The sequence below is a fragment of the Gopherus evgoodei genome, chromosome 15 (assembly GCF_007399415.2).
Source record: "Gopherus evgoodei ecotype Sinaloan lineage chromosome 15, rGopEvg1_v1.p, whole genome shotgun sequence".
NCBI lineage: Eukaryota > Metazoa > Chordata > Testudines > Testudinidae > Gopherus > Gopherus evgoodei.
In genome coordinates, this window is record NC_044336.1 from 13,595,066 (window position 1) to 13,622,050 (window position 26,985).

The 26,985-nt window shown below is 49.2% G+C and overlaps 1 protein-coding gene across 1 annotated transcript; it reads right to left on the bottom strand.

The window, feature by feature from the left end:
* Positions 1-1,312: 1,312 nt before the first annotated feature.
* UBALD2 (UBA like domain containing 2) lies at positions 1,313-18,404 on the bottom strand. Its single transcript, XM_030534579.1, has 3 exons — positions 17,872-18,404; positions 16,139-16,201; positions 1,313-2,950 (listed from the first exon to the last, which is right to left on the bottom strand). Exons 1-3 carry the CDS (start codon positions 17,989-17,991, stop codon positions 2,630-2,632), a joined length of 504 nt encoding a protein of 167 aa, XP_030390439.1. The 5' UTR covers positions 17,992-18,404; the 3' UTR covers positions 1,313-2,629.
* Positions 18,405-26,985: the final 8,581 nt, after the last annotated feature.

Sequence of the window (26,985 nt, forward strand, 5' to 3'; positions counted from 1 at the left end):
CTGCAGAATTTAAGCTTCCTGTTTGCTAAGAAACTTCCCCCAGTAAAACAGACATGGTGCCAGCTTCCTGAGGCTGCAGGCAGCTTGGGTGCTGCTGTTCTAGCTAGTGGGGCTAAGCCTCACCAATGCCATGGCTAGCAAAGGGACAAGAATCTGAACCGGTGCTAGGGAAAGCTGAGTGCAGTGGCAGGGGAGGCCAGTGGGAGGGATGGGACAGGACACCAAGGGAGCGGCAGAGTGGATGAGCAGCCCTCCCCTTCCCAGCAGCCAGGGCTTGGGGGCAAAGAGCTGCTTTTCCACTTCCATCAGTCCAAGAGGCATAGACTTAACCTGTCTCCACACTCCCACTGGCCAGAGATGAACACAAAAGAGGGATCCTCTGTAGGGTTGAGATAGGCCCCTGGCAAGAAGCCCAGCCCCATCCCTTTTCCCGGCAGTCTGTTTCACCAGGGCGTTGCTTTTCATACCTGCCTCTGGCGAGCAGGCAGCTGGCAAACTTTTCAAGCCCTGCCTTGAAGAGGCTCAGGAAAATCCTTAGTCACCGCTGGCAGCTAGAAACAGAATAGCGGCTTTGGAGTTCAAGTGAGACTAAGAGGACAAAAGAGGGGACCGGGGGGGGGGCAGAATACTCAGCCAGGCAAAGGACGTGTCTGCACCCTCTTATGTAGCACTTTGGCCACGTGTTTGAAAACAGTCTTGTGGAAGCAGCACAATGCTGATATACTGGAGTGAGGCACCATTATGCTGGTACAGCATACTCCAGTAAGTTAGGAGAATGGTGTTAGGCACCTTTATAACTGTGTCCACACTAGGTGTTGCACCACTTCAGCAGAAAATGTAAAACCACGCTCTGAAGGGTCCCTAGCCTCTGTTTGCCAGAAGCTGGGAATGGGCGATGGGATGGATCACTCTGATTGCCTGGTCTGTTCATTCCTTCTGGGGCACCGCATTGGCCACTACCAGAAGACAGGCTACTGGGCTAGATGGACCACTGCTCTGACCCAGTCTGGTGTTCCTACGTTCTTAAATCAGACAGTTAAGTCAGTAAAAAATCTGTACCTAGACCCAGCCTAACACCCTTGACCAGAGAGATGCAGTGCAGAGGCATTAGTACGCGTTCAGCCACCCCAAGGCACTGCCCGACTGGTGGGAGTGACAATCTGCACCGGAGCACACCAGAAAGAGCAGGCGTGGGGGGGAGCGCCCCTTGGTCTCCCTCGTTGCACCCGGTGTGGAGCTCACCATTACTGGGTCACTGCGTTGTTTTTAGCTACCCAGCAGCAGTGCAGAGAAAAGTCAGGGAGCCGTTAGGTTAAAAAAGTGATTTTTTTTTTTTAATTTTTAAATTAATAAAAAACCTTCAACCTGTTTAAGCAAGATTCTGATTTGGAAATTAAAACCCCAAAGTCGCAGCCCCTCCCTGTTGCCGTGGCTGGAAGGAGCCCTCGGCCCCTGCTGCTGAGCCGGGCGGGGAAGGATGATCCTTTACAGTTTGCACAACTGCCCTTCCAACTCGGCCTCCCCAGGCTGAGCATTGTCTGGTGTGGGAACAGGGCCAGCGCAGGAGGGAGGAGGAGACCAACTGTTCCCCAGGGCGGGGGGGGCAAAAGGGTGCATCCCAGGGCCTGGGCACGGTGAGATTTCATTGGCATGAATCCCAGGCTGGTTTGTTTTCGGGGCACATGTGCAGACTTGGATGATTTTCAACAGAGGCCAAAGGAGGAGGGCTTTACCATGCCCAGCAAGGATGTCCAGGAAATCCAGAGCCCTGGCTCCATCCCCCAGTCCTCTCGCTGACCTAAAGCGGACTGGTCTACCCAGTATCTCAGAGTCACACTGTCCTTCTGACGCCTGTTCCCCGATCCTGCCAAAACGCAGTCTGGTGTTACTGAGAGGGGAGAGGTGTCAGCAACGTGCCCTGCTCCTCCTGCTCCACGTTGTTCCAGCAGCCATACATCTCCTTCCCCAATCCTGTTCCTGCAGCACGGGAGTTCCGGGTTCAAAGGGCACGTTCCCTCCCCGCGTGGGACACTTTCCCACAGCGGCCACGTTTCAGTGGGTGCGTCTCCCCCTCCTCCCTCAGTTTGTAAGAGCAGATTTCAGGCGAGCCATGGGCGCGAGTCGTACAGCCTTCTGACGGCAACCCCGTCTCATCTAGGGGCACCGCAGCAGCAGCCAAAGAATAGAGGAGTGGGGAAGTGAAGCCAATGGCAACAGCTTCTGAGCCAGCCCACCCTGTGCCCAAGGGAAGCTCTCAGTGTCCAGCAACATCCTCTTCACCCAAGCAGCGTCGTGACCATCCTGCGATTGCCCACCAGGCTGCCAGTCTCTTTCCATTGCCCAATCTCTTTCCATTGCTCTCATTCTCTCTGGATTTATATACATTAGATATTTATATATTATATAGTTATATATTAAAAAAGAGAAGACCAGTTATTGACGCTCCAGAAGGGAAACACCACATGGGCTGACAACCATCCCAGCAGAGTTACAAAAAGAATTATAAAATATTCCAGTGCCATCTTCGGGAACCCCCTCCCCAACTGCCCTGATCTCCTGCACCTCTTCTCTGTTTTCCCCTCCCTCCAGCCTTGCCCCCCCCCGTCCCCCACTTCAGTGTTATGCAGTCTTATCTCTGCCCATCCATTGCAGCCATAGCTTTCTGCTGGGAGCCTCCTTGCTGAGACCCGGGTGGCCACATGGGCTGCTGATGGTGGAGATGATGGTGGAGGTTGTGGCTGGTTGGAGAGGAGGGTGGCATCCAGGCGGGTTGGTGGTTGGGAGGTGAGGAGGCCCAAAAGGGGCTGAAGTTACCCGGTGGAGAGCAGGCCATAGATGTGATGGGGCTGTTGCTGCTCTGTAGGTTCTCTGAGGTCCGCAGCTTAGAAAACATAGCGAGTGCGTCCGGGAAGTTGGGAGGTGTGGCTGGAGTATTGCTAGGTGTGCACATCTGCAGGGAGAGAAAGGACAGAGCATCAGACACGTACATCAGCGACCACTACAACACCGCAGCATCATCTGCTGGAGCTGGAAAGGCAGAACGTGTCATTGTTAGCTGGGAACTACCTGGCTAAAACCATTTCAGTCTCAAGAAGGGACGACACTAACCCTCTCTATGTCAGCAGCAGAGACGTTTTTCCTGCCATAAAGTTTGGAAGGCCACCTGGGATAGCCACCTGAGCAGCCCTACTGTAAAACGGGTGCTGCTATAGCCACTGCAATGTCTAGCCCTGATCAGAGCAAGTCTAACTGATGCAGTGGCCACTAGGGCTCCCAATGATGGTGGAGCTGAACTGATATTAGTAATTGACTGTACAGACAGGGCAACAGAGACTGGTTCATTGCCCAAGGCCACAACCCATGCCTGAAGCGTGACTCCCGCTCTATTTCCCTGTTTGCTGGGCTACAGTGGTCTGATTGTAAGCCTGGGACCCAGGATAGCCTGGGTTCTGATTCCACTGGTGGCACCAACTTGGCTTGGCCTTGAAAAAGTTACTTTGCCCCTCTGCACCTCTCCCGGGGGGGTGTAAAGCCGCTGACATCAGAGATAGAGGAAAGCCATTGCTGTAATGGCATCCAGGCCATCCCATTCAGGATTGTGGCCTTTGTCCTATTCCAGTATCAAAGGAACCCAGCCCTTAGATTCCTCTACCACATCTCGCCCGGCCCCTTGTCCCCGTCCTCTGCTGGCCTAGGGCACCTGATGATCCTGACACAACACGTTTGCTAGTCTGCCAGACACCGGCCCCCTACACCACCACTTTCTAACCTCCGCAAAGCAGGCCAATGAAACAGCAGAATTTTCCCACCACTCTACGTTGGAAGGAGGCTGCCATCTTCTGATGAATGCTACCAGTAAAGCTCAACTTTTCTGTGACTGAACGGCCTCCCTCAGGGAGCACCAGGGAGGGGGACCCGTATCCACGCCACAGAGATTTAAGGGATCAGCGTGATACGGGTCCCCCTCCCCAGTGCTCCCAACGTGATCAGCGACTTTGGGAAGATCTTGGCATTTACCCACCATCCCGCCTCAGAACAGGCTGAAACCAATCCACCCCTCCTCCACCTGCCTCCCAAAGGCACATCTGAATCTCAGCAGTCAGCCCCACCCCTTCTGCTGCTTTTCTGAAATGCAGCACCCAGGATTCTCTCAGCAACCTGCAGCCCCTCCTGGCACGGGGAGGAGGCACAGCCTCTTCTCAACATTGGCTAAAAGCTCCAGGGCTTAAGGTGTGTCGGTGCGAGACTCTTCTCCCTTCACCAGCCTTCAGGTGAAATTCACCAAGGCTCTGCCCTGGGTTCAGCCTGTTCTGCTTGTGCTGTGGCTGGCTTCGTTTTGAGGATAGTGCTGGCTCTGTACACAGAACTTCACTGCCTGCTTCTCTTGCTGCTGTGCATTAAGATCTTAAAGGGACGCTAGCAGGTTGAAAAATGTAAAGCTATTTTAAAGGGCTGCAACTGAAATGAAATCTAGTCAGTTCTGAAGGAGATTATTTAGTAGCAACATGGTCGTACCTAGGAACCCCAAGGTCAGGGCCCTGCTACGCTTGGTACTCTGAGTTAGGAGTAGTTTTGGGTGCTCCAGCTGTCCCTGAACAACTCTCCCCCCCCAGCCAGTCTCTGTCGTCACGGTCACATTTTCCTATTTAAAACCTCTCACAACAGCAAAGGACCGAGACACTCAGGCCAAGAGGGGAAACTGACTAACTCATTTCACAGGGGAAAGGATGAAACTGGCTATATGCAAAGCGCTGCCAAATGAACAAACCAGCCAAAAAAGGAATGTTTCAAATAACTGGCCAGTTCCAGTATTCTAAGAATCACTGTAACAGTGGGTGTAAATAAATAAAAATCCCCAGACAAATCTGATTTGGCGGTTGGGATCCTATTAGCCTAATACTAACAGTGCTTTAAATACTTGAAATGGAGAGATTTTGAAAGTCTAATTCACTCTTCCCTGGGGGAGAAAGGGAATTTATTCTTTCAAACACGGGCTGTGACAGTGAAAAAAAAAAAGCCAACTAGCCATTTCACTCCCTTTCCATGCACTAGCACACCTATGCCCTGCTTTAATGCAGGGGAATTTTTACTTTAAAAGCTCAACCCCGTGCAGCTAACTTTTTAAAGGTCATAGAAACATTTTTAGGTTGTTTTTTTTTTAAAGCCTAAATTTTGGGTCAAATCAATGGAGAATCCCTTTAACTTATTACAAGAAAACCCCCTAAAAAGAGTCAACCAGAAGGTCCCAAAAAAGGGAACAAACCAGTTCCAGGTACTTCTTTGAAAGACTGTCCAAATATTCTGATAAGGTGCCTCCCAGTCCGCCCCTGTGATCTGTTCTGCAAATTGCAGGTATAGTCAAAAGTCATAACTGACATGACAAAATCTAGAACCTCAGTTTCCAAATGGATCTCCACATCCAGGGTTTTATAACAAATCCATCAGTGTAGTCAGCATAATTTACGAAGCGAACATAACCAAAATAGCCCTATGGTTGGTTCCTCCTCATTCCTTTCCAAGGCAACCAGGCCTGATCCATTACCACTTCTTTTTTGCAAGGCATCAGTATTGGGAGAGAAACTGGATCTACCTGAGTTTCTAGCCTCTGCTCTAAAACCAAAGGCTCCCTTTGGGTTAAGTCCAATAGCATATGCTGCAGATATCAGATCAGTGCCATATCTGCCTATAGCCAGTGGAGGGGAATGAAGAGGGTGAACGGAAAATTTCAGTTCTTACAGGAATAAAGGGTCTTGCAAACCACAGCCTCCTCCACCCACCTCTCTAAACAGTTTCCATAGATCTAGTGCAAGGGATCTGATCTCCCTTCTAACCCATGGCTGGACGGGGGTTCGGCTTTTCCCAGTTCACTAGGAGTTAGAGGTTCCAATGGCAAAAAAGTGATTCAGAGGCTATAAAGCAGCCCCTGAACACATGGCAGTGACTGTTTGCCTGATCAGCGGTCTCGTGGGGTGGGGGTGGGGGGGAAGAGAAGACGTGTGTACATGCAGTGCTACTCCTGCTGCTAAACAAATGTCCAGATCGTGGGTCCCCTCTCCGGAATCACCAGGGCCTCATGTTAACAATATCCCAATGACCCAGGATAGCAACCGAGACAGGAGCATTACCACAACAAACAGAACTTGCAGGATGAGCGGCTACCTCTGCTGTCTCACTGAGGACTTTGCTCTGATTGGATTACTGCAACTCTGCTCCTCAGGCCCAGGCTCTACCCCCCCACCCTCAACACCGAGGACACTGGGGGATGGCAAATGCCCTCAGATTTAGCCGCAACACAATCTGATTGTCTTGGTTTGTCCCACCTTCATAATCTGTGAATCCTTCAGAGGCACATTTAAGAGGTGGAACAAAGGGGTTTGGTTTGGATTTTTTAAAGGCAAAATCAGAGAGGCCCCTCAAACCCACATCTGACATTTCCACCCACTATAAATAGACTGGGAGAAACAATGTGTACAAAAGGTCAGAATATGCCATAGGTGTGGGAGGGCGAAGGGGAGGAACCTGGCTACTTCAAGCCTGGGGAGAAGGGAAGTGCACCCTCCAGGACTGGCAAGCCCCATGCACAACTCAGGCCATGTCTACATCTAAAATTTTGCAGCGCTGGTTGTTACAGCTGTATTAGTACAGCTGTATAGGGCCAGCGCTGCAGAGTGGCCACACTTACAGCAACCAGCGCTGCAAGTGGTGTTAGATGTGGCCACACTGCAGCGCTGTTGGGCGGCTTCAAGGGGGGTTCCGGGACGAGAGAGCAAACCGGGAAAGGAAACCAGCTTCGCCGCGGTTTGCTCTCTCGGTCCCGGAGCCACCCAGCAAACCGCAGGGAAGGAGACCTGCTTGCTCGGGGTTCCGGGACCGAGAGAGCAAACCGGGAACGCCGCGGTTTGCTCTCTCGGTCCCGGAGCCACCCAGCAAACCGCAGGGAAGGAGACCTGCTTGCTCGGGGTTCCGGGACCGAGAGAGCAAACCGCGGCGAAGCTGGTTTCCTTTCCCGGTTTGCTCTCTCGGTCCCGGAACCCCGAGCAAGCAGGTCTCCTTCCCTGCGGTTTGCTGGGTGGCTCCGGGACCGAGAGAGCAAACCGCGGCGTTCCCGGTTTGCTCTCTCGGTCCCGGAACCCCGAGCAAGCAGGTCTCCTTCCCTGCGGTTTGCTGGGTGGCTCCGGGACCGAGAGAGCAAACCGGGAAAGGAAACCAGCTTGATTACCAGAGGCTTCCTCCTTCCACGGAGGTCAAGAAAAGCGCTGGTAACTGTCTACATTGGATTACCAGCGCTGGATCACCAGCGCTGGATCCTCTACACCCGAGACAAAATGGGAGTACGGCCAGCGCTGCAAACAGGGAGTTGCAGCGCTGGTGGTGCCCTGCAGATGTGTACACCTTCAAAGTTGCAGCGCTGTAACTCCCTCACCAGCGCTGCAACTTTCTGATGCAGACAAGCCCTCAGATACAGCAAAGAGGAAGGAGAAGTCAGACCATTACAGATCTCTCAGGGGACAAAGCTGGAGGGGAGGGAGGGGGCGCGACTGAGTGGCTGTGCAACTGTTTGCAAAAGTGAAGCAATCTTTGAACACCCAGGCCACTAGTGTGGGTGATGCCAGAGAGACCGAGAGGTCTTTGCACCAAAGATTTTACACGATTTAACTTCTTTCTGGTCATCCTTGCAGAATTCTACTAGCCCCCAGCAAGCAATGCTGGACAGATGAGGAAGTTCTCCCTTGAGGCCACTAGCTGCTACTGTAAGGCAAATAAACTTCCTCCCATTATAATCCAGGTGAAGGAGTAAATTTTGTGCTGGAGCCAGCGTTGGACCGTTCTTGGCTATTTTAGATGATCTCACCTTCCAACTATCACAATTTAGCCAGCTCTAAGGGAGTGGGAAAGAAGTGGACACACACACACTCTCTCTCTCTCTCTCTCCCCCTCCCTCCCTCCCGAGAGGACAAATACAACAGCCACTGTTAAAAGCAACTTATCAGCTTTTTTTCATTTCCTGGTAAACCATTCATTCTAATTTTAGTCTCAAGTGCCCCTCCTCTCTCCTCCTTTCTAGGCCCTCCCCGGGACTCCAGCTTAGTCTTGTGATAGGTCTTTATATTTTTGTAATCAGTGTCACACCCTCTCTGTGCAACAGCCGTGAGAGAGAAAAATCCAACACTGAAACCAGCCCATGAGAGACGGAGCAAGCTAGCTAAAGCTAGTGCACAGACAGCGCGCAGCACAGAGCCTGCGGAGCAGCAGAATCGAAGTGAAAAAAGCATAACTAGCAGAGGCAGAAAAATGGTTAGCCTGGGCTGTATTAGGAGCAGGCAGCAGCCTGTATCATCATCAGGCTCTGAAGTCTGTGGGGGTCAATCAACTTCGATGTACTTGACTGGAGGCAAAAAAGGTGATAAGATGCAGTCCCCTGCTCCAGACGGTTTAGGTAGTAACTAGGCCCTGATTCAGCAAAGACTTAGGCCTTGTCTACACTACAAAGTTGCAGCGCTGGTGAGGGGGTTACAGCGCTGCAACTTAGGATGTGTACACACCTGCAGGGCATTACCAGCGCTGCAACTCCCTGTTTGCAGCGCTGGCCGTACACCCGGTCGTGCCTCGGTTGTACAGGATCCAGCGCTGGATCACCAGCGCTGGTCATCAGGTGTGGACACTCACCAGCGTTTTTGTTGACCTCCGTGGAATAAGCAGGTATCCCAGCATACCTGAGGAAGCCTCTCTGGTAATTAAGCAAAATCCACTGCCCTCCAAGCAGGTCTCCTTCCCCGCGGTGTGCTCTGGCGTTCCCTGACCCCCCCCTCCAAGCAGGTCTCCTTCCCCGCGGTGTGCTCTGGCATTCCCCGACCCCCCCTCCAAGCAGGTATCCAGCCCCGCGGTGTGCTCTGGCGTTCCCCGACCCCCCCTCCAAGCAGGTCTCCTTCCCCGCGGTGTGCTCTGGCGTTCCCCGACCCCCCCTCCAAGGCAGGTCTCCTTCCCTGCGGTGTGCTCTGGCGTTCCCCGACCCCCCCTCCAAGCAGGTCTCCAGCCCCGCGGTGTGCTCTGGCGTTCCCCGACCCCCCCTCCAAGCAGGTATCCAGCCCCGCGGTGTGCTCTGGCGTTCCCCGACCCCCCCCTCCAAGCAGGTATCCAGCCCCGCGGTGTGCTCTGGCGTTCCCCGACCCCCCCCCTCCAAGCAGGTCTCCTTCCCCGCGGTGTGCTCTGGCATTCCCCGACCCCCCCTCCAAGCAGGTCTCCTTCCCTGCGGTGTGCTCTGGCATTCCCCGACCCCCCCTCCAAGCAGGTCTCCAGGCCCGCGGTGTGCTCTGGCGTTCCCCGACCCCCCGTCCAAGCAGGTCTCCTTCCCCGCGGTGTGCTCTGGCGTTCCCCGATCCCTCCTCCAAGCAGGTCTCCAGGCCCGCGATGTGCTCTGGCGTTCCCCGACCCCCCCTCCAAGCAGGTATCCAGTCCCGCGGTGTGCAACAGCGCTGCAGCGTGGCCACATCTAACACCACTTGCAGCACTGGTTGCTGTAAGTGTGGCCACTCTGCAGCGCTGGCCCTATACAGCTGTACTAATACAGCTGTAACAACCAGCGCTGCAAAATTGTAGATGTAGACATACCCTTAGGCACGTGCTTAACTTTAAGCACATGGGTGAGTGCTTTGCTGAATCAGGGCCTAGATCAGCACGTTAACAAAAGGTGGGTGCCTCCTGGTGGGCAGGCTCCCTAGAGAATTGCATGCTTGCACCTAGAGAAAGAAGTTAGGAAGGCAGCCCACAAAGGCCACACCCTTGTGATTCAAAGGACAGGTTCAGGAAGTCACCAGTGGAGTCCGTCCCTCCTGCTACAAGAGCAATACACCCAGAGGGGGAGGTTGTCCCAGCTGCTCCCCTCTAGTGGACCAGGGCAGAACGGCAAGCCCAGAACTTAAGAAATACCGACACTGGCCAAAATAATGAATGGGGGAGGGTGCAGGCATAAGGGAAGGGATTGCAACACACATACACACAGTGACTCACCCTTCCTAACCGCCCCCTTCAACAACAACAAACAAAAGCTGCAGAATTAATACTGTAGCTCAGCAACCGGAAGCAGAGCTGCTAGTTTTAGTTCTGGGCATAATCTCCGAAATCGCTACCTAGCATGAGAATTCATTACTGACCTCCCAGAAAAATCCCTCTTTATAAACAGCCTTGTAAGAACAATTCCTAGAGATGCATGTTTTTAAAAGGACAGAGGTTTTGTTGAGTTTTTAGAAAGGATGGGATTTGTAGGTGTCTTCCTCTTAAAGAGAAGCACTGCACCAAAACCTTGTCCGCACACAGAAGTTGCACCAGTTTAAAAAGTGATTCAGTTGCTCTAGTACAAACCTGCGTGTGTGGACCCTCTTAACTCGTTTTAGACTTGCTTTATTGCAGCTTTTGAAGCTCCACTGGTAAAAATTAGGCTTAAACTGAACTAGGAGTGTCCACAAAGGGATCTGCATTGGTTTAAAGAAATCAGATCGAACACTTGTGTTCAACTTTGTGAGTAGACCAGGCCTAAGTTAACTTCTAAACATTGTACTTGTTCTTCGTGTATGTTCTTCTCATCCAGAAAGGCAGAGCTGCCACAATCCTCCTGCAGGTCACTGAGGCTTAGGTATAGCTAAGTCCTTTAAAACCTATCCTAATTAAATCCATCTTATACAAAATATTGTATATCAAGTTTCAAAGGAGGCTCTTTCTTTGTACCTTCAAATTTGTGCCTGCAAACAGGCTCTTTCATACACCTGCCTTGTATGCTGGGAGGGAATGGAAAGGCAGAATTTTGTAACTGGTACCAATTCTATGGAAGTGAGGTTGCATTAAACCTGATTCACTCCCTCACCATACACAGTTGCCCAAATCAATTTATAGGGGAGACGGGTGAGGGTGTTCAAGATCTTAAGACACATGTCTAAGGTTTTTGTTTTGTTTTTTTTAAATGTTTGCCACACAACCTGAACAGGGAATATAACTGATTTTCCCGTGATTTCTTATCGAATTAGACTGTGGAACTTATTGCCACCGGATGTCAGTAGTGCTAAAAAAACTTATTCGTATAAGCGCCCAATCTTTTACTCTTGATGATAATATCCAGAGTTGTTAGAGGTAACGCTAATTAATTTTGGAAGAGACAAAACCTCATGCTTCAAGGCTTAAGACAATCTCTAATTATTAGGTAACAGACAAAAATCTTTGGTGGAAGGAGTAAGGAGCATCTACCTCTTTTGGGATTCTTACACTGGCCTCATAGCTGGAATACTGAACTAGATGGATCTTGGGTCTGATCCAGTCTACCTATTCCTACGTAGTAAATACACTAACAGAGAGAGTTTCAGGATTTACCTTCTTTTTCCCACATAACTTTTGTATCGTCTCCTGGTAATTCTTGGTAAGAGCTGGGATTATGCAAAGTGCTCCCATAGTCTAGTTTGAAAATATCCCTAAATACTGCAGCCAAAAGGAATCCAGGTGGGTTTGTCCTCAGCTCACCTTAGTTTAAAGACAGCAAGTCCAATTCTGCCATGTTACCCACACGGAGCAGTCCCCATGAAGTGAAGAGGGCTATGTGTGGAGAAAGGCACTTTTCAATACAAGGTGGCAGAATGAGACCTCGGTTAAGGTGGTACAAATTACTGAATGCAAACCAGATCATGTGCAAAGTGGCCTGAGTACCTAAATCTTCAAAGAGCAAGGCAGAAGAAACTATCATAGTTTCAGGAGAAGTGACAGCCATCAGAAAGTGATCCGCAATCCGTAGTTACAGGTCAGCAGACGCTCTGATGGTTGCGGGGAGCAAAAGGAGAGAAATCACAACTTGCAGGCTCCGGTTACGCTAGTCCTACTCCTCTTTCTCTGTTGAACCAGCAGAGCCCGAGTTTGTTTGTGAACTTCAAGAGACTGTGTAAGGGCCATTTAGAATCACAGAATATCAGGGTTGGAAGGGACCTCAGGAGGTCATCTAGTCTAACACCTTGCTCAAAGCAGGGCCAATCCCCACACAGATTTTCGCCAAGATCCCTAAATGGCCCTCTCAAGGATTGAACTCATAACCCTGGTTTTAGCAGGCCAATGCTCAAACCACTGAGCCAGTGGTCCCCAAAGTGGTGTCTGGGGCATCTATGTGCGCCCGCGTACTGTCCGGCGGATGAGCATCCGCTGAAATGCCACCAAGAAGCAGCGTCATCCAGAGGCGTTGCCACCAAAGTGCCGCTGATTTTTGGTGGCATTTCGGCGGCGACGCCTCTGGATGACGCTGCTTGTCAGTAGCATTTCAGCGGCGATGCCTAATGACATTGCCGATTCTCAGCGGGATTTTTTGGCGGACACTCGTCCGCCGGCCACAGTCCTCGGTGGCTCTTCGTCCAGCGCCCGCCAGACGAAAAAGGTTGGGGACCACTGAGCTATCCCTCCCCGGGGCTAGATTCTGATCTCAGCTATACATGGGGTAGCAGGATCAGTTCTAGCTGATTTCAGTGGAATTACTTCAAGTGTACACCAGAGTAACAGGATGCTGCCCCTCAGACTTCTGCCTGAAAAATGGAGGAAAAGAGCTGGGTCTGATCCCCAAATTCCCCATGGTCCTTTTCATTCAGACACCATCAATAACTTGAACTGCCTTTTATCCTTTGGCACTCAGCTGCCTGCAGGACAAGCCCATTCGATACGTTGAATAAATAAGTTAATCTTGTTTGTGCTCAGAAGACACGACCCCATGTGACAGCATGAAAAAACTGGAGGGAGGGGGCCTCTGAGCTGCTGGACCTTTGTGCATTGGGTGGATATTGCGTGTTTAACAAGAATGCTGGCCAGAGAAACGCACTCTGTCTGGCGCTGACCCTTCACCCCAGGGGCAGAAGGGAATTTTTTTTTTTTTTTTTTAAACAAAGTGATTCAAACAAACAAAAAGCTACAAGGACAAAATAGGCTCTTCTTTTCTGGCTGGTTTGCTTTATGGGACCAGGATATCGCATTTGCTAATTTACGGATTGACTTCTGCACAGCAAAGGGCAGGGAAAGGTGGGTCTCAAACCTGCCTCATTTGGATCCTTACCAGACCAGACCATGCTTGAGAAAATAGCCGGGACAACATAACACAAGAGGGTGGGGGGCATTTTGCTTACATTCTGCAGGCACTTTTTTGCTCCTAGGATTTTTCCCAATGCACCATGGGGTGGGGAGAGGAACAGAAAACAGACAGCAGCAATTGACAAGAGTCAAAGGGGGGTGATCGGGGCGTCTTTATGCAGGGACAGCGACCCTCGTTGTTGCAGGCGAGGGCCTGCAGTTTTATCAGCAGGGCCAATTAACTTCCCACCCAGCTTCTGTCAATATCAACATCTCCTGTATTTTAGGGCAATGAATCAGATCTAGTAAAAAGCCAGAGTCGGTTCCACTCAGTTTATGCATCCCTGATTAAAAAACCAAACCAACTAATTCAACACCTCAGAGCCACTTTAGAATCTAGACACTCACACTTTAGGGTTCGCCTCTATCCTTCAACAAGTGAAATTTGGCTATTAGAATTTCTGCTCTGGAAACTATATGGAACTTTCAGTTACCAGGTAAAAGGCCCCAGTCTGGCAATGAATTTCAGGCAGCCACACTCCAGCTGAGCTCCCTTGGGGCGTTGCCCATGCTGAGCAGTCTGCAGGACTGGGGACTAAAAAGCACCCCATTTGCTACATGACTTTTCTCCTGTCCACAAAGAATATTGTTTGTTTTTTTAAACGGATGAAGTTACCCTTGGGTGTCCCAAGAAATTCTTCACTTGGAACGTTCACATCCCATTTCAGATGAGTGTACTGACAGGATGGAAATAGTGTAATTGAGCGACTTATTTATAAGGTTAATGGTGTGTAAGAATGTGTGATATGGGGAGTCTCTCTTATCTAAAGAGAGACAGGTGTATCTGAGATGGTGTGTAGCTGCTCACTTTGTGCAATTTTTGGTGGGGTTTGCTCATAGTTTTACTTGTAAAATTGTGTTTCAGAACAAATCAAGATACTGGAAAACCTCTCCTCTTAATGTCCATTCTCTCAGTGATCAAAATTGTTCATGGCATTTAAGTTTGAGCAGAAATCAAGACGTTAGGACACAGGGAACACCACACAACAACAAAAATGCAGCACAAAAGTCAGACTAGTATCTGGGAACGAGAGATGAATAACATTTGGCAAACAGAATGGTCACATTGCGGATCATGACATGTATACCAGTTTCCTGATTAATGTGTAACTGGTTATAAAAAAAGGGAGGGGTAAAGCTAGCCTACCAAGCAGCCAAGATTTCCTTTGCTTGGAAATACTATTAAGCTGCTTTTAGAGAATCCAGTATTTGTAAGCTTGTAATGAAGAGGGTGAACACTGGACAGCACAGAGAGGTTTTAAAGCATTCAGGAATAGGCTCCTCTGCCTTTTTCTTTTGATGAGACAACCTCGTAACTGAAGATCTGCTTAGATCTGAGTGTCAAATCGTTTTATGAGTAATGGGACAAGCATGCCAATGTCACTGCTCCTGCATCTGACTAAGTATCAGGGTTCAAAGATTTTTAGAACACCAGAAATGACTGTTCAGTGTTGAATTTTTAAATGATTCAGGGCTATCGGCTAAAATGTTGGCCTCCCTTATTTAAAATAAGAGCTTGGAGGTAGATTTCACTTCGGTTCATATTCCAGTTCTGGGGGTTTTAATACTCTCGTGTAAACCAGCCTGATTAAAATACGTTAAGCTTCCTGTAGCAACCAAGCAGTAAATGATTCAGCTTGGTAAGGAATCACTCCTGCTGTGAGTTAAGCATTTCAAACAGCTTCAATCACCTCTGCAACTTCAGAGCTTGATCAGGATTTGTAAACTAGTAACTGCAACCTCTAGCCTGAGTGAAAGCTTGCCCTCAATCAAGCCACCCAGGGACAGTGCCTATGAATTTCCAAGCTAATTTACAAATACAAGATAGGATAAATCTAGTTTTAGGCCTAGGAGTAAAGAAACAAAATAAATCTAGTTCCTTTCACACAGGCTCTTCTACTGAGAAAGGCACTGGACTAAGTCTCAGGATATCTGACTTCAATGCCCAGCTCAGCCACTAGCTTGCTGCATGACGTTGGGCAAGTAATTTAATCTGTGCCTCAGTTTCCCTTCCCCACACTCAGTCTTGTCTATTTAGACTGAAAGCTCTTCAGGGCAGGGCTGTCTGCACAGCACCTAGCACAACAGGGAACTGTTTCTGCTCAGGTCTCCATGATACTCTAATACTGGCAAGAAATTTTCTGCCAGAAAGGAGGGGGAAAAGGTATTAAGTGAGGAAATAAGAGCGTTAATACCAAGTTCCCAAGAGCCATTTTTCTGTTTTATTCCAAATCTTTTAGAACTGGCTGCAGGTTTTAACAATGGCAAGTACAGGAAAAGAAAAATTGATGGCTTAGCCTCCATCCACTATTTATCCTCACACACAGCACTGGTTTAGCTTCCTAAAAAAAAAACAAAAAACTTCCTCTGTTTCACTAAAGAGATTTGCCCTCAGCCAAGGTCAAGTAAAGTTTTGCTGAAAGTTCTGAGGAAACATTCGAGGGAAAGGGCCTGCCCCCCTTTCCCAACCCAATTCACTTAGATCTTGTACTTGTTACAACGATCTAGATCTATGTGAAGACAAACTATTTCCTGGCAGACATTTTGGCTCTTGTTTACATTTGCAGTCTGTGTATTTCTCTTGTTGCAGACCAATATGGCTGTCACGAGAACGGAGAGTTTTGAATGCACAACCACTTCTGCTTCCAGCCTCGTGTTCCCCTCCCCAGTATCAAAGGTGGCCTCCAAAAATGCAGACGCTGCATGTGCGAAACAGGGAATCCCTCCCCTTGATTCCATATTTTTATACAGCTTGTCATAAGAAAACTTTAACAGGTAGGGGGTGGTTAAGAGTGGCAACTGATGAAGCATTTGTAGCTGCTTTTATGAGGCTCTCCAAGATAAGAAATAACCTTTTCAGATTTCATTTATTCATGAGATTAAGGAATATTTGGAGGGTGGAAGGGAGGAAGAATGCACCATTGTAAATTTCGTTCTAGCCCACAGGAAATGAAGATAACATAGGGAACAGCACGTCTGTGAAGTTTGGATCACTTACCATTTGATGGTGGTGATGATTGTTGGGAATGTTAGTTTCTTGAAAAAATGCACTCAAAGCAGTCTGCAAAAAACAACAATTAGTTAATTCCAGCAGTCAGACAGAGCAAAGGGGGAAATGCAGACACACAGGATAGGGCAGGGGTTCTCAAACTAGGGGTCAGGACATCTCAGGGAGTCACAAGGTTATTACATGGGGAGTCATGAGCTGTCAGCCGCCACGCCAAACCCTGCTTTGTCTCCAGCATTTATAATGGTGTTAAATATACAAAAAAGTATTTTTAATTTATGGGGGGGGGCGGTGCACTCAGAGACTTGCTATGTGAAAAGTCACAAGTAAAAAAGTTTGAGAGCCACTGGGATAGGGGCTAGTGCTAGCAAAGACCCGGGAAATGTTGTGTTTTATCAAAAAGTGATTAGATCTTGTTTTTCCTCCCTTGAGTATGTTTCAACTGTAAACAAATAATTTAAGGAAACAAACAAACATGATTGATCTAGCTGTTTGCATTTCACAACACAGGCCTGGACTGGCTTTGAAATGCTAATTTTCTCCCCTGCAAAAGGAGGAATGAAGCTACAAAGGAATCCAAAACAAGAACACAGCCCCGAGCCCTTCCCCAACTGGACTGATCTCATGCCTACCTAACCCAGAAAGGCAAAACACTGCCAGGCAAGGAAGAATCCGGCCGACGTACCATCAAAGCACGTCAGTAAAATCTGGCTAAGAGACCCCAGGTCGGTTTCGTTGACACGAATGACAATAAATCGGGGCAGAAAAGGGGCAGTGTCACGAAGTCTCCCCAGGAATGTACACACCAAAAAAGCCTTCGCCCACAGAGCAGCAAGAAATTGACAAAGCCCCACGTGTAATTATTTCCTTTGATGCGAGTCTCTCTCTCTCTATATATATATAAATACACTTGTCACCCGCTTCCTGCCCCGTCTTTATCCACGTGAAGGGAGTTAAAGCCGTTATCACCTTACATAACAGCCCCCTCTTTGAAAAAAACACAACCGAAAAACGGCGACACCACATTTTACTACACAGGCTTCCTCCGTATTCCGCATCCCCGTGTGGGGCTGGGAAGTGGTTCAGCACATAATGAATCCTCTCCCCAGCTCCGGAGCAAGCTTCCCCTATGAATTCTCTCCTCCACCAGAGGAATCGGGGGCGAAGAGAGACCAGACCACGTTTCTATGCTTCGTTCCAAGGCCCAGGAGAGCCACAGATTTGGTTACAGCGCGATATATAAATAGGCACCAGGCGATCTGCAAGCCGGTTTCTCCCCCCTCGGAAATTACATGAATAAAATGTATTCTCCCCTCCTCCCTTCTACCCACAACAGCAGCAACAGACATTACGTGCGAGGCCTCGTGCGTTGCTGGCCCCCGAAGGCACTTGCTGCAATAGGTAATCGTAATGAAGTCCTAGTAAAAGGATTGTTTATGTGCAGCTCCCTAACTTGCCATTCAGCGGCGGCGCCAGGGCCCCGTGTGGCACGGCCGGCAGTGTCCCAGCTGTTGTTATTTAAAGCCGCGTATACACACACATTCCACCCCCACAACTGTTTCCAAGGCCAACTGTTTTAGCAAAGGGGAGCGATTAGGTGGAGGAAAGGGGTGAACCCGAGGGTCAGAGGGGGATGGAAAGAGGAAAGGCAGGAGGAGCAGCACGCGAGGCCCCCCACGATCCCCGCCCCCCCGTGGGGGTCTCGTCCCCCCCAAACCACGCACCTCGAACTGCCAGTGAGCCGCCTGCAGCAATTGCTTCGCCTGGTCGGCAGCGCAGCCCGCGGCCAGCACGAACTGGTTGATCATGACCTGGTGCCTCAGCTCCTCCATATTCACCGACATGGCGAGAGAAACGAAACCACAACAACGAGGGAATCGGGGCAGAACACACACACACACGGTGCCGCTGCGGCGTGCGTGTGTGTGTAGGGGGAGAAATCCACAAAGGCCCTTCTCTCCTTCTCCTTCTCCACCCCACACTCTGCTCCCCGTGGTCCCTCGGCTCGGCCAAGCCACCCCTGCTTCCCCCCGCCTGCTTCAGTCGGCACCAAGCCGGTTATGTTGTGCTCCCCCCTGCCCCAGTCCCTCAGCTCCTCGGCTGCTTGAGCACCACAAACAACAGCAGCAGGGGAGGAGCATGTGGGGAAAGAGCGCGGGGGGAGGCCGGAGTTGTCTCAACGTTCCGTTCCCGGCGTTCCAAGCCCGCTGATTGGCCACCTCCGTGTTCTTCACATGTATGAACGTTCGATTCGAATCTTCCAGCTCCCCAGGCTGTGGCTGTTTCTCTCGCTCCCTTCCCCCCAGCTCATGCTTCATTGGGGGAGAACGAGCCATCGGGCTCTTTTCCCATTGGATGGCTGCTGTGTTTTGGATAGGGAGAGGCCCATCATTGGCCTCTGTCTTTCCAGGGGCGGGGTGAGGCTGTGCTGTTGTGCGAACTGAGCTGGAAAGCCCGGCTGGCTTGTTGATTGGTTGTCACCCCCTTCTGTTTTTCTCTGGTTGAAAAAAAAAATGTTTGTAAAGCCAAGTTCATTCAGGAGCTTCATTGAAACCAACATGCTCAGCTGGAAAAGCAGGACTCGACTGAGCAACAGCAGAAACAGCTCTGACTCATTTCCTTTGAAAGAACTAGTGATCCTGAGAACCAAACTTATCACAATAGAAAGCACATTTGCAACTTCCGATTCTTGCAGTTTATTTAATCCTGGGAGTTGAGGGTTGCTATTTCTTGTTGTTTATTTATTTTTTAATTAGTTTTGAGACATGGCAAACAATGGAATCCAATGCCCCCCCACCCGTGGAAAAGCACAGTGGTAAAAAGCTGCAATGTCACAATTCTGCACTTTTGTAGCACCTCAACCCATAGTGTCCTTTGGGGACTTGGGAAGGATTCAGAATCAGCCCCTTGGATGGATGTGTGTGAGAATCTCACTTCTAATACAAAGTTAAATCTGGGGTACAGGGCCCTATTACCCCACCAGTTGCATATGTGGAATTCCCACTGACTTCAGCCCATAACTGCAGAGACAATCAGGTCTCTGTGGCATCAAAGCTGGGCTGTGTTCCTGGCTCTGCTACAGGCTCATGGCATGACCTTGAGCAAGTGACATTGCTGCTCTGTGCTTCAGTTTACCTATCTGCAAAATGCAGTTAATGATACTTCCTTACAGACTTCAAGTTTTTGAAGAGCGCAGTGTTGAGTGCCATAGAATTCATGACAAACCAAATACTAAGAGGGTCTTCATGAGGCGTAAATGAATGAAGCTGCACACCGTCCATGTGGGACAGGTAAGTGTCATACTTGTGTAGAGACTGTCTGGTTTGGCCAATGTACATGGCAGAGGGGCATTGCTGGCACATATCACATTGGTAGGTGTGCAGGTGAACGAGCCCCTGATGGCATGGCTGATGTGATTAGGTCCTATGATGGTGTCACTTGAATAGATATGTGGACAGAGCTATCATACTTGTTTTACAGATGTGGAACTGAGTGAGGTATAGAGAGGTCAAGTAATGTGAGACCACACACAATATGTTGGGAGCGCTAATATTAGGGCTTAGGAATTCCTGACTTCCAGCCCCTTGCTCAGTCCACTAGCCTCTGTTGGCTCTCTTGCTGAATTTGGGTGAGGAGCAATTCATTTTTTCTTAAATGAGTTTCCCACCAGGACCATCCTTAGGGGCAGGTGATCAGGGCAGTCACCCTGCACAGCAACATTTGAGGGTGCACTTGGGTGTTCTGCACTCTCTCTCTCTCACACACACACACACACAGACACACACACATCTTTTTTTTTTCCCCCCTCAGCTGCTCAGGAAGCACCAGAAACATTTCTGCCCTGGGTAGCAAAATGCCTAGGGTTGGTCCTGTTTGCCACAAGGACCGGCTTTAGGTCAATTCCACCAATTTCCCCAAATTGGACCTTGCGCCCAGTGGCAGGGCCACCGGGGGCCAGGGAGACAAGTGGCCAAGAATCCCTTCCCTGGCTAGAGGCTCCTTTTTAATTTTTATTCACCCGGTGGCGCTCAGGGTCTTTGGCGGCACTTCGGCCACTGAAGACCCAGAGCGAGTGAAGGACCCACCACCGAAGACTAGGAGCGCTGCCCAGTGAGTACAAGCCCCATGTGTTTTTTAACGTGGTTTTTTGGTTTTTTTTTAGTCGTGCCTGCTGGGGCTCCGTCGAAACTGTTCGAATTGGGCCCCGCACTTGCTAAAGCCGGCCCTGCTTGCCACAGTCAGGTAAAGGTGACCCGCAGAGGTGTTTTACTTGCCAAAATCTGAATTTAGAGCTCTAATTGGTGTTTTTCCAAGAGCAGACAGTGTCAGGCACTTTAAACAGTGTATGAGAGCTGCTCACAGGGGCAAACACTGCTTCCAGTTGCATAGAGCAGCCTGCGGGAATGATCCATCCAGACATTTATGCTGGGGCAGGAGTGAGATCCAGGTTTCCAGGAGTGTGTGTGGGTCATTGCAAACTGCCTTAAAGGTGAGATTTGGGGAAAGGGTAAGACAAGGGAGGTCTCAGGGCAGACCTAGTAGTTCCACAACTGTGCAGATCCATTATGCTTCCCATATCGGCTACTGCATCTGTGGCCAGCTCCATGATCCCAGGGGTGAGAATTCCTCCTACTCCAGCAGAGATCCCCAGCACGTAGCCCAAATACCCAGATTCTGTGGTCGGTGAGAGGCTTTGCTTTCTCCTATGCAGCATTAGGTGTTAGTGAGGTGATTGACTCTTGAAGAAGAAACAGATACATCACCAACTTCCCTCTTCTCATACTTATAGGCCCCTGCACTCCACGAATTCAATTTCCTGCAAGGGCCCCTCTGTTTCCTTTTCAGGCAAGCACTTCTGTATTTTCACTCTACACTGGCAACATCCTCCCTGCCATGTTACTGCCCTCCCCTTCAGATCCTACCTTTAACCCCACCTTTCATTACATTCCTTCAAACACATACCCCCTAGAGGGAACAGCTAAAAAACGGAGCCACCACAATGCACCACGTGACACCTTAGCACCCACCCAAACTTATTTTATGTACTCTCACCCTCTCCCATGCAAGGGCCCCAGGTTTGTCATTTGATCTTAAAGCCTAACTTTGCAGGTGCTGGTCCAGCTTTTCAGGTGGCAGAAATCAATTACACCTGCTGAGAATCTGGCCCAGAGTCTCTGTGTTACTGCTGTAAGCAATTAAATCAGTCACAGTAGTAAGCACTACACTTGGTAGTAAGTGTGTGGGCCTTATGGTCTGATCCAGCACCAGCGGGAGTCCTACTGACTTCAGTGGCAGCAGCACATGGGCCCTGAACCTGCCAGCTACTCTGCAGGGGCAGGGACCATTCCTCCCAGCTTCTCTGTGAAGCATCAAGCACACCTGTGGCGCTAACATAGGAACGTTAAGTAAAAGGAGGATTGAATGTCAAATGCACCATTAATGACAGGTATCTCTAGCTGGAGTTGACATTTAAAACACTAACATTTTAATAAGTTGCTGTTTACCTACAAAATTCCTTTCCCTGAATTTCCATCCTCCCGCTGCATGATTTTGCCAAGATCTTTGGCCCAGATTCTCAAAGGTTCTTAGGCGCCTAAGTGCCATTGAGTTCAATGGTTGTTGAGCACTTAAATGCCTTTGAGGATCTGGCCCCTTGTGTTTGTGAAAAGGGCCACGTACCAGCTTGTTGTTATTAATACAAGTGTCAAATCTGCCTGCTTCCAGGCCCAATACTTTCAGAGACGTCACAATCCAGTTTGTGATATTATAGTTCCCTATCATGGAATCACATCTCAGGAATGGCAAAGCCATTGAGCAGAAAGCTGAAATTTACAAATATCTTCCCTGTCAGCAAGGACAGGCAAGGGAAATAGGCAGAGGGGACAGGGAAGTTTAAAGGACACTGGCCGGGCTTATATGTTTTGCTTCCTCCCCCTCCCCCACAACGTTGTAATACATTTGACTCAGTGTACTAACAAGTGAGAAATTTGAAACAGAAATCCCTTTCCTGATCCAGTCATTCTTGCCTCCACTTCACACACATTGATTGGTTGTTGTAGGGTTGCTCATCATGGAGTAGCCTGCCTGCTGCTATTGTTTTAAACTTCTTTAAAGCATATAACTAAACAGAGAAACAAGTGTTGTCCAAAGAACTGCCTGGACTTTGCAAACAGACACAGTGAAAACAGTTGATTTAAGATGAAAAGAGCCTGCAGAGACTGAGATACTATGGTTGATGGGAATTGTCATAATCATGAGGAGGACAATATAAATACACAGACAGCTATGTATGGATTTTACCATGATGTCATCTAGTGGGTAAATTCCATTGGAATATCAGCTCTTCTTCAGGCTGTGGGAGATGGTATTCTTTGGAGCAACATTTTGATCCAAATTATCCAGAATTGGCCTTGCCCTACTTTTGCTTTCTGTAATTCGGTAACCCCAGAAACATGAAAACCCAAACCAAAGGAACTCCACTGACACTCAAAAAATTGTTTCTATACGATCTGGAGTTTCCCGCTTTGCTAACATTTGCTGTGGTTTGAAATGTGGCCATTTCTTCTACATTGTAAAGGTCAGATTCTTGTGAACAAATAGGCATGATTATTCTCTTTGTACAGTGATTCATCCCCTCCCGCGCCTCCCCTTCAAAATATAATGCCTCCTCCTATTCAAATCAGAAACATGCCTCATGCTTTCAGTCCCTGAGGCTGTACCCTCCTGTCCAGCACACAACTCCCATTCATGTTGAACGTGAAGAGAAAAAGCTCACATTCCAAATCAATAAAGACCAGCACCAAACCTATACACCACTCATGGCCCATTGAGATAAGAGGCATGGGTGAGGCATAGGACTTTGAGCTGGCCCTTTGAAGAGAGGTGATTGTAATGCAATGGATTGGTTACATTAGTCGTCCAATCCAGGAAAAGAAACCAGACCATGTGGCTGACATAACACAGCACAGTTTATGAAGGTTCACACTGAATCGTTAGTGAAGAATTATTTGTTGAAGATGTGCGGAATAATTCCAAATAATGAACAAATCTGAGACTTGTCTAATGTGTTCAAACTCACCAAAAAAAGACGGGGGGCGGGGGAGGTAACTGGCAAAAAATGGTTGCTTCAGTGTCCAGGTTGCTGAATAAAATGGGGCATAACTAGTTGCCTGTTGGATGAGATTGTACACATATTCAGCAGCCACTCATCCAGCCAGGCTTCCCTTGATTAACAAAGCCAAGTGACATGGTTTGGTTAGCAGGTTGCTATTTGTATTACAGTAGCACCTAGAGATCAGAGCTTTATTGTGCCAGGTGCTGTATGTACACATAAGAAGACATAGTCCCTGTCCTGAAGAGCTCACACCCTAAATATGGAAGATGTACTAAGTGTGGGAGAAAGGAAGTACAACCCCCATTTTAGAGACGGGGTCTGAAGCACAGAGCAATTACGTGATTTTCCCAAAGTCACACAGGAAGTTTGTAGCAGAGCCAGGAATTGAACCCAGACCTTCTTTGTTACTCTCTGGTGCTTCAGCGAGAGGACCAGCATTCCCCTCTGTGATCAATCAGTCCCTCCCCCTGAGAGTAACAAGCTGTAGACAAAACTAGATTTTATTCCTCCACCAAAACCACACTTCGTGTTCCAAAATCTTTTGGCAAATTGTGGATTGCAGCCTGCTTTCCCGATTGCAGTTAGGAAGTAAGGCAAGGGAGGGTGCTGAGAATTATCAGATTCTGACCTCAGTCACACCAGTGGGAATGCAGAATAACAACACTGCAGTCAGAGGGGTCTAGATTTCCCCCAATGTGACTGAGATTAGAATCTGACCCCTGATCTCTAGGCTCCCCCATGCTGCAAAGTGATCGTCGTGGATAGTCCCCCGCTCCTAGGCAAAAATCCCATGGAAGTCTGCATGCTTATGTGGAGCTGCTTGCGGGATTAGGGCCTTGGTGTGGTAGCCCACAACCAAGTGGGGTCATAGCAATGTTTTGTCCTGGACAAGTCTGTAACAAACTTCGTCATCTGTTCCCATGGAGGTAAAAGAATCACTCGCAATAGCTCAACAGGCAGTTGAGAAGTATGTTTATTACACTGGCACTCTCAGGAACCCAGCTGCTCTGGGCTCAGTTGCCTGGCAATCCCCTGAGCTCAGCGGGGTGCAACAAACCCTCAGTATGGCCAGGTCTACACTAAAAAGTTAGGTCGCTCCAGCTACGTTGCACAGGGGCAGCGCTGTAACAAGGGCAAGGCGAGTGAGACTCTTGCCTCGGGTGCACAAAACAGAGGGGCGCAGCTCTACCGCGATCGGCGGCGCTTTCGGTGGCAGCTCTACCTTTGCTGCTGCTTCGGTGGCAATTCGGCGGCGGGTTTCTACGTCCCTCTTGGAGGGAAGGACCTGCCGCCGAATTGCCGCCACTGCTTCATTCATTCTTCGGCGGCAATTCGGCGGTGGGTCCTCCTCTCCAACAGGGACTCAGGGACCCACCGCCGAAGAGCCTGGAGCCGGCCCTTGCCTCGAGTGCAAAAAATTCCTTGTTATGGCTGTGCACAGGGGTGTGAAAAATCCACACCCCAGAGCATCATGTCATGCTGACCTGACCCCCAGCAAAGAGAGTGCTCGGTCCAGGGAAGAATTCTGCCAGCAACTTAGCTACCGCCTCTCTGAGAGGTGGATTAATTACAGTGATGGGGGAACTACAGTTGCTGTAGTGTGTCTACACTGAAGCAGCTGCAGCTGTGCCCCTGCAGCGGCTTAAGTGTAGACATAGCTTAAGTGACTCCCTTATTGGTCAGAAGATTCAACAGCTCATCAGTTAAGCCAGGGCCGGTGCAAGGATGTTTCGCGTCCTAGGCGAAACTTCCACCTTGCACCCCATGCCCTCGCCCTGATGTGCCCCCCCCCGCAGCAGCTCCCCCGCTCTGCCCTGAGGTGCCCCCTTGCGGCAGCTTAGGCGCTGCAAACCTGGGTGGCAGGAGAAGTGAAGCAGCTACGGCGTGCTCAGGGAGGAGGCGGGGCAGGGGTGAGCTTGGGCGGGTAGTTCCCCTGCATGCCGCCACCGCTTCCCCCTTACTTGCTTCAGGCGGCCCTCCTCGTGCTCCCCTGCCCCAGCTCCCTCTGCCTAAATGCTGACGGCGACCAGGGCGGCCGAAGATCCGGCTGCCGTGGTCACTGCCGAAGCAAATGGCGCCCCCCAAATCCCAGTGGTCACCTAAATGGTTGCACCGGCCCTAAGTTAAGCCCTGAGGCAAGAGCAGCGCAGTGGCTGCTCAATGTGTTCCATGCCCATAGCTGTGTCAGACTTGCTTCCTTTCAAGCCTGCTCCAATCCATGCCTGCTCCAGCCCGAGGCCTTGTCTACCTCTGAACTCCTGACTCTGACCATTGGCTTGCCGCCCAACCATGCCTCAGCTTCTGAACTCTGCTCCTGCTCTGATCACTAGATCGCACTGCCTACAACTCAGTATGTCACAGACACATTTTGCCACCTTCCTTCCACCTACCATCCTGCCACATATTGGGCCAGTAAAACAAAGACAAGAAGTTTTTACTGGTTATATCAATTCCCCCAAATAAACAAAAAGCATTGTGGGAATCTAGAAGGTCTGAGGCATATGGCTCTGCCACATTGGGATATATAGAGAATAATCTATCCTTTTTTCCTAGTAATTATCATTGGCCAGATTCTCCACTCACTCACACAAGTGTAAATCAGAAGTAATTCTCCTGCAGTTGGTGACCTTATACTGGTGCCAAACTGGTGTTAAGTGGGAGAAGAACTAGTTTTCTTGTCTTTATATTGTTAACACGAGCTTGTATATTGTCCAAAAATGTTATTAAAACAAAGATGTTTAAAATAAGTATCTCAAGGCAACAGGAGGCATTTCTGGTCAGGTTGTACATCAATAAGTATATTAACTTCTAGCTGTTAGCTAAGGTTTTGGCTGCTGGGTCAGCCTTCCTGGGATAAAATTGTCTCTCAAAGTCATACATATCTGTAGCAATTCCATCCAGCTGGCCTGTCTCTGGGACAGATTTATTTGAGTTTCTAAATAATGGAAGGAGGTGTGATCCATTCAAACTACAGAATACCTCTCTTAAAGACATTTTGGCTTCCTTACATGCATTACAAATAACTGTACAATCATCGATCATTCCTTTTCAGAAGTAGCATAAATTTGTTCAGCCAGTGTAAACTGTCCAAACTCTGAAACCAATGGTTGGACTCAACTCAAACCAGCTCTTTCTGCCTTAGGAAAATCGTCTGTCATAACTATATAAGGCAAATGTGGGGAATCACAAAGAAAAGCTTATTTTGGGCTACAGCAAATACTTGCTTTTTACTCACCGTCAAAAATATGCATTTATCTTTCACTAGAGATGGACCCAGGTCATGAAGTTCCATATCTGGACCAGAACTTTCCTCAAGTTCAGTGGTGTTCAGACCTTGGAGGTTCCAGTTCAGATCCTTTATGGAGAGCGGAATAATCCATGCAGTCTGGATCTGAATTTTCTCAAAGTTTGAGGAGGTTTGTGTGGTGTACTGAGGACTGCGTAGGAAATGCAAGCTATCACTTTCAGAGTGGGGGGAGGGAGGAGGGAAGAGTTCCTGATCCTGCTTGCAGGCTAGATGGCTCTGTAGGGAAGCATGTGACCTAGAAGATGCAGCGGTCAGTCTGCACTGCAGACAGACAGCCTAGAGGAAGGTAGGTTGAGTTGTGCCTCCCCGTTTTAGGGAGCAGCCTGCTTTGTCTGTCTCTTGTGCTTTTGGTTCTCATGTGTTATTGTTCTGAATTCTAAGAAATAATGCAGTATTACATTACAACCTTCCAGCAAG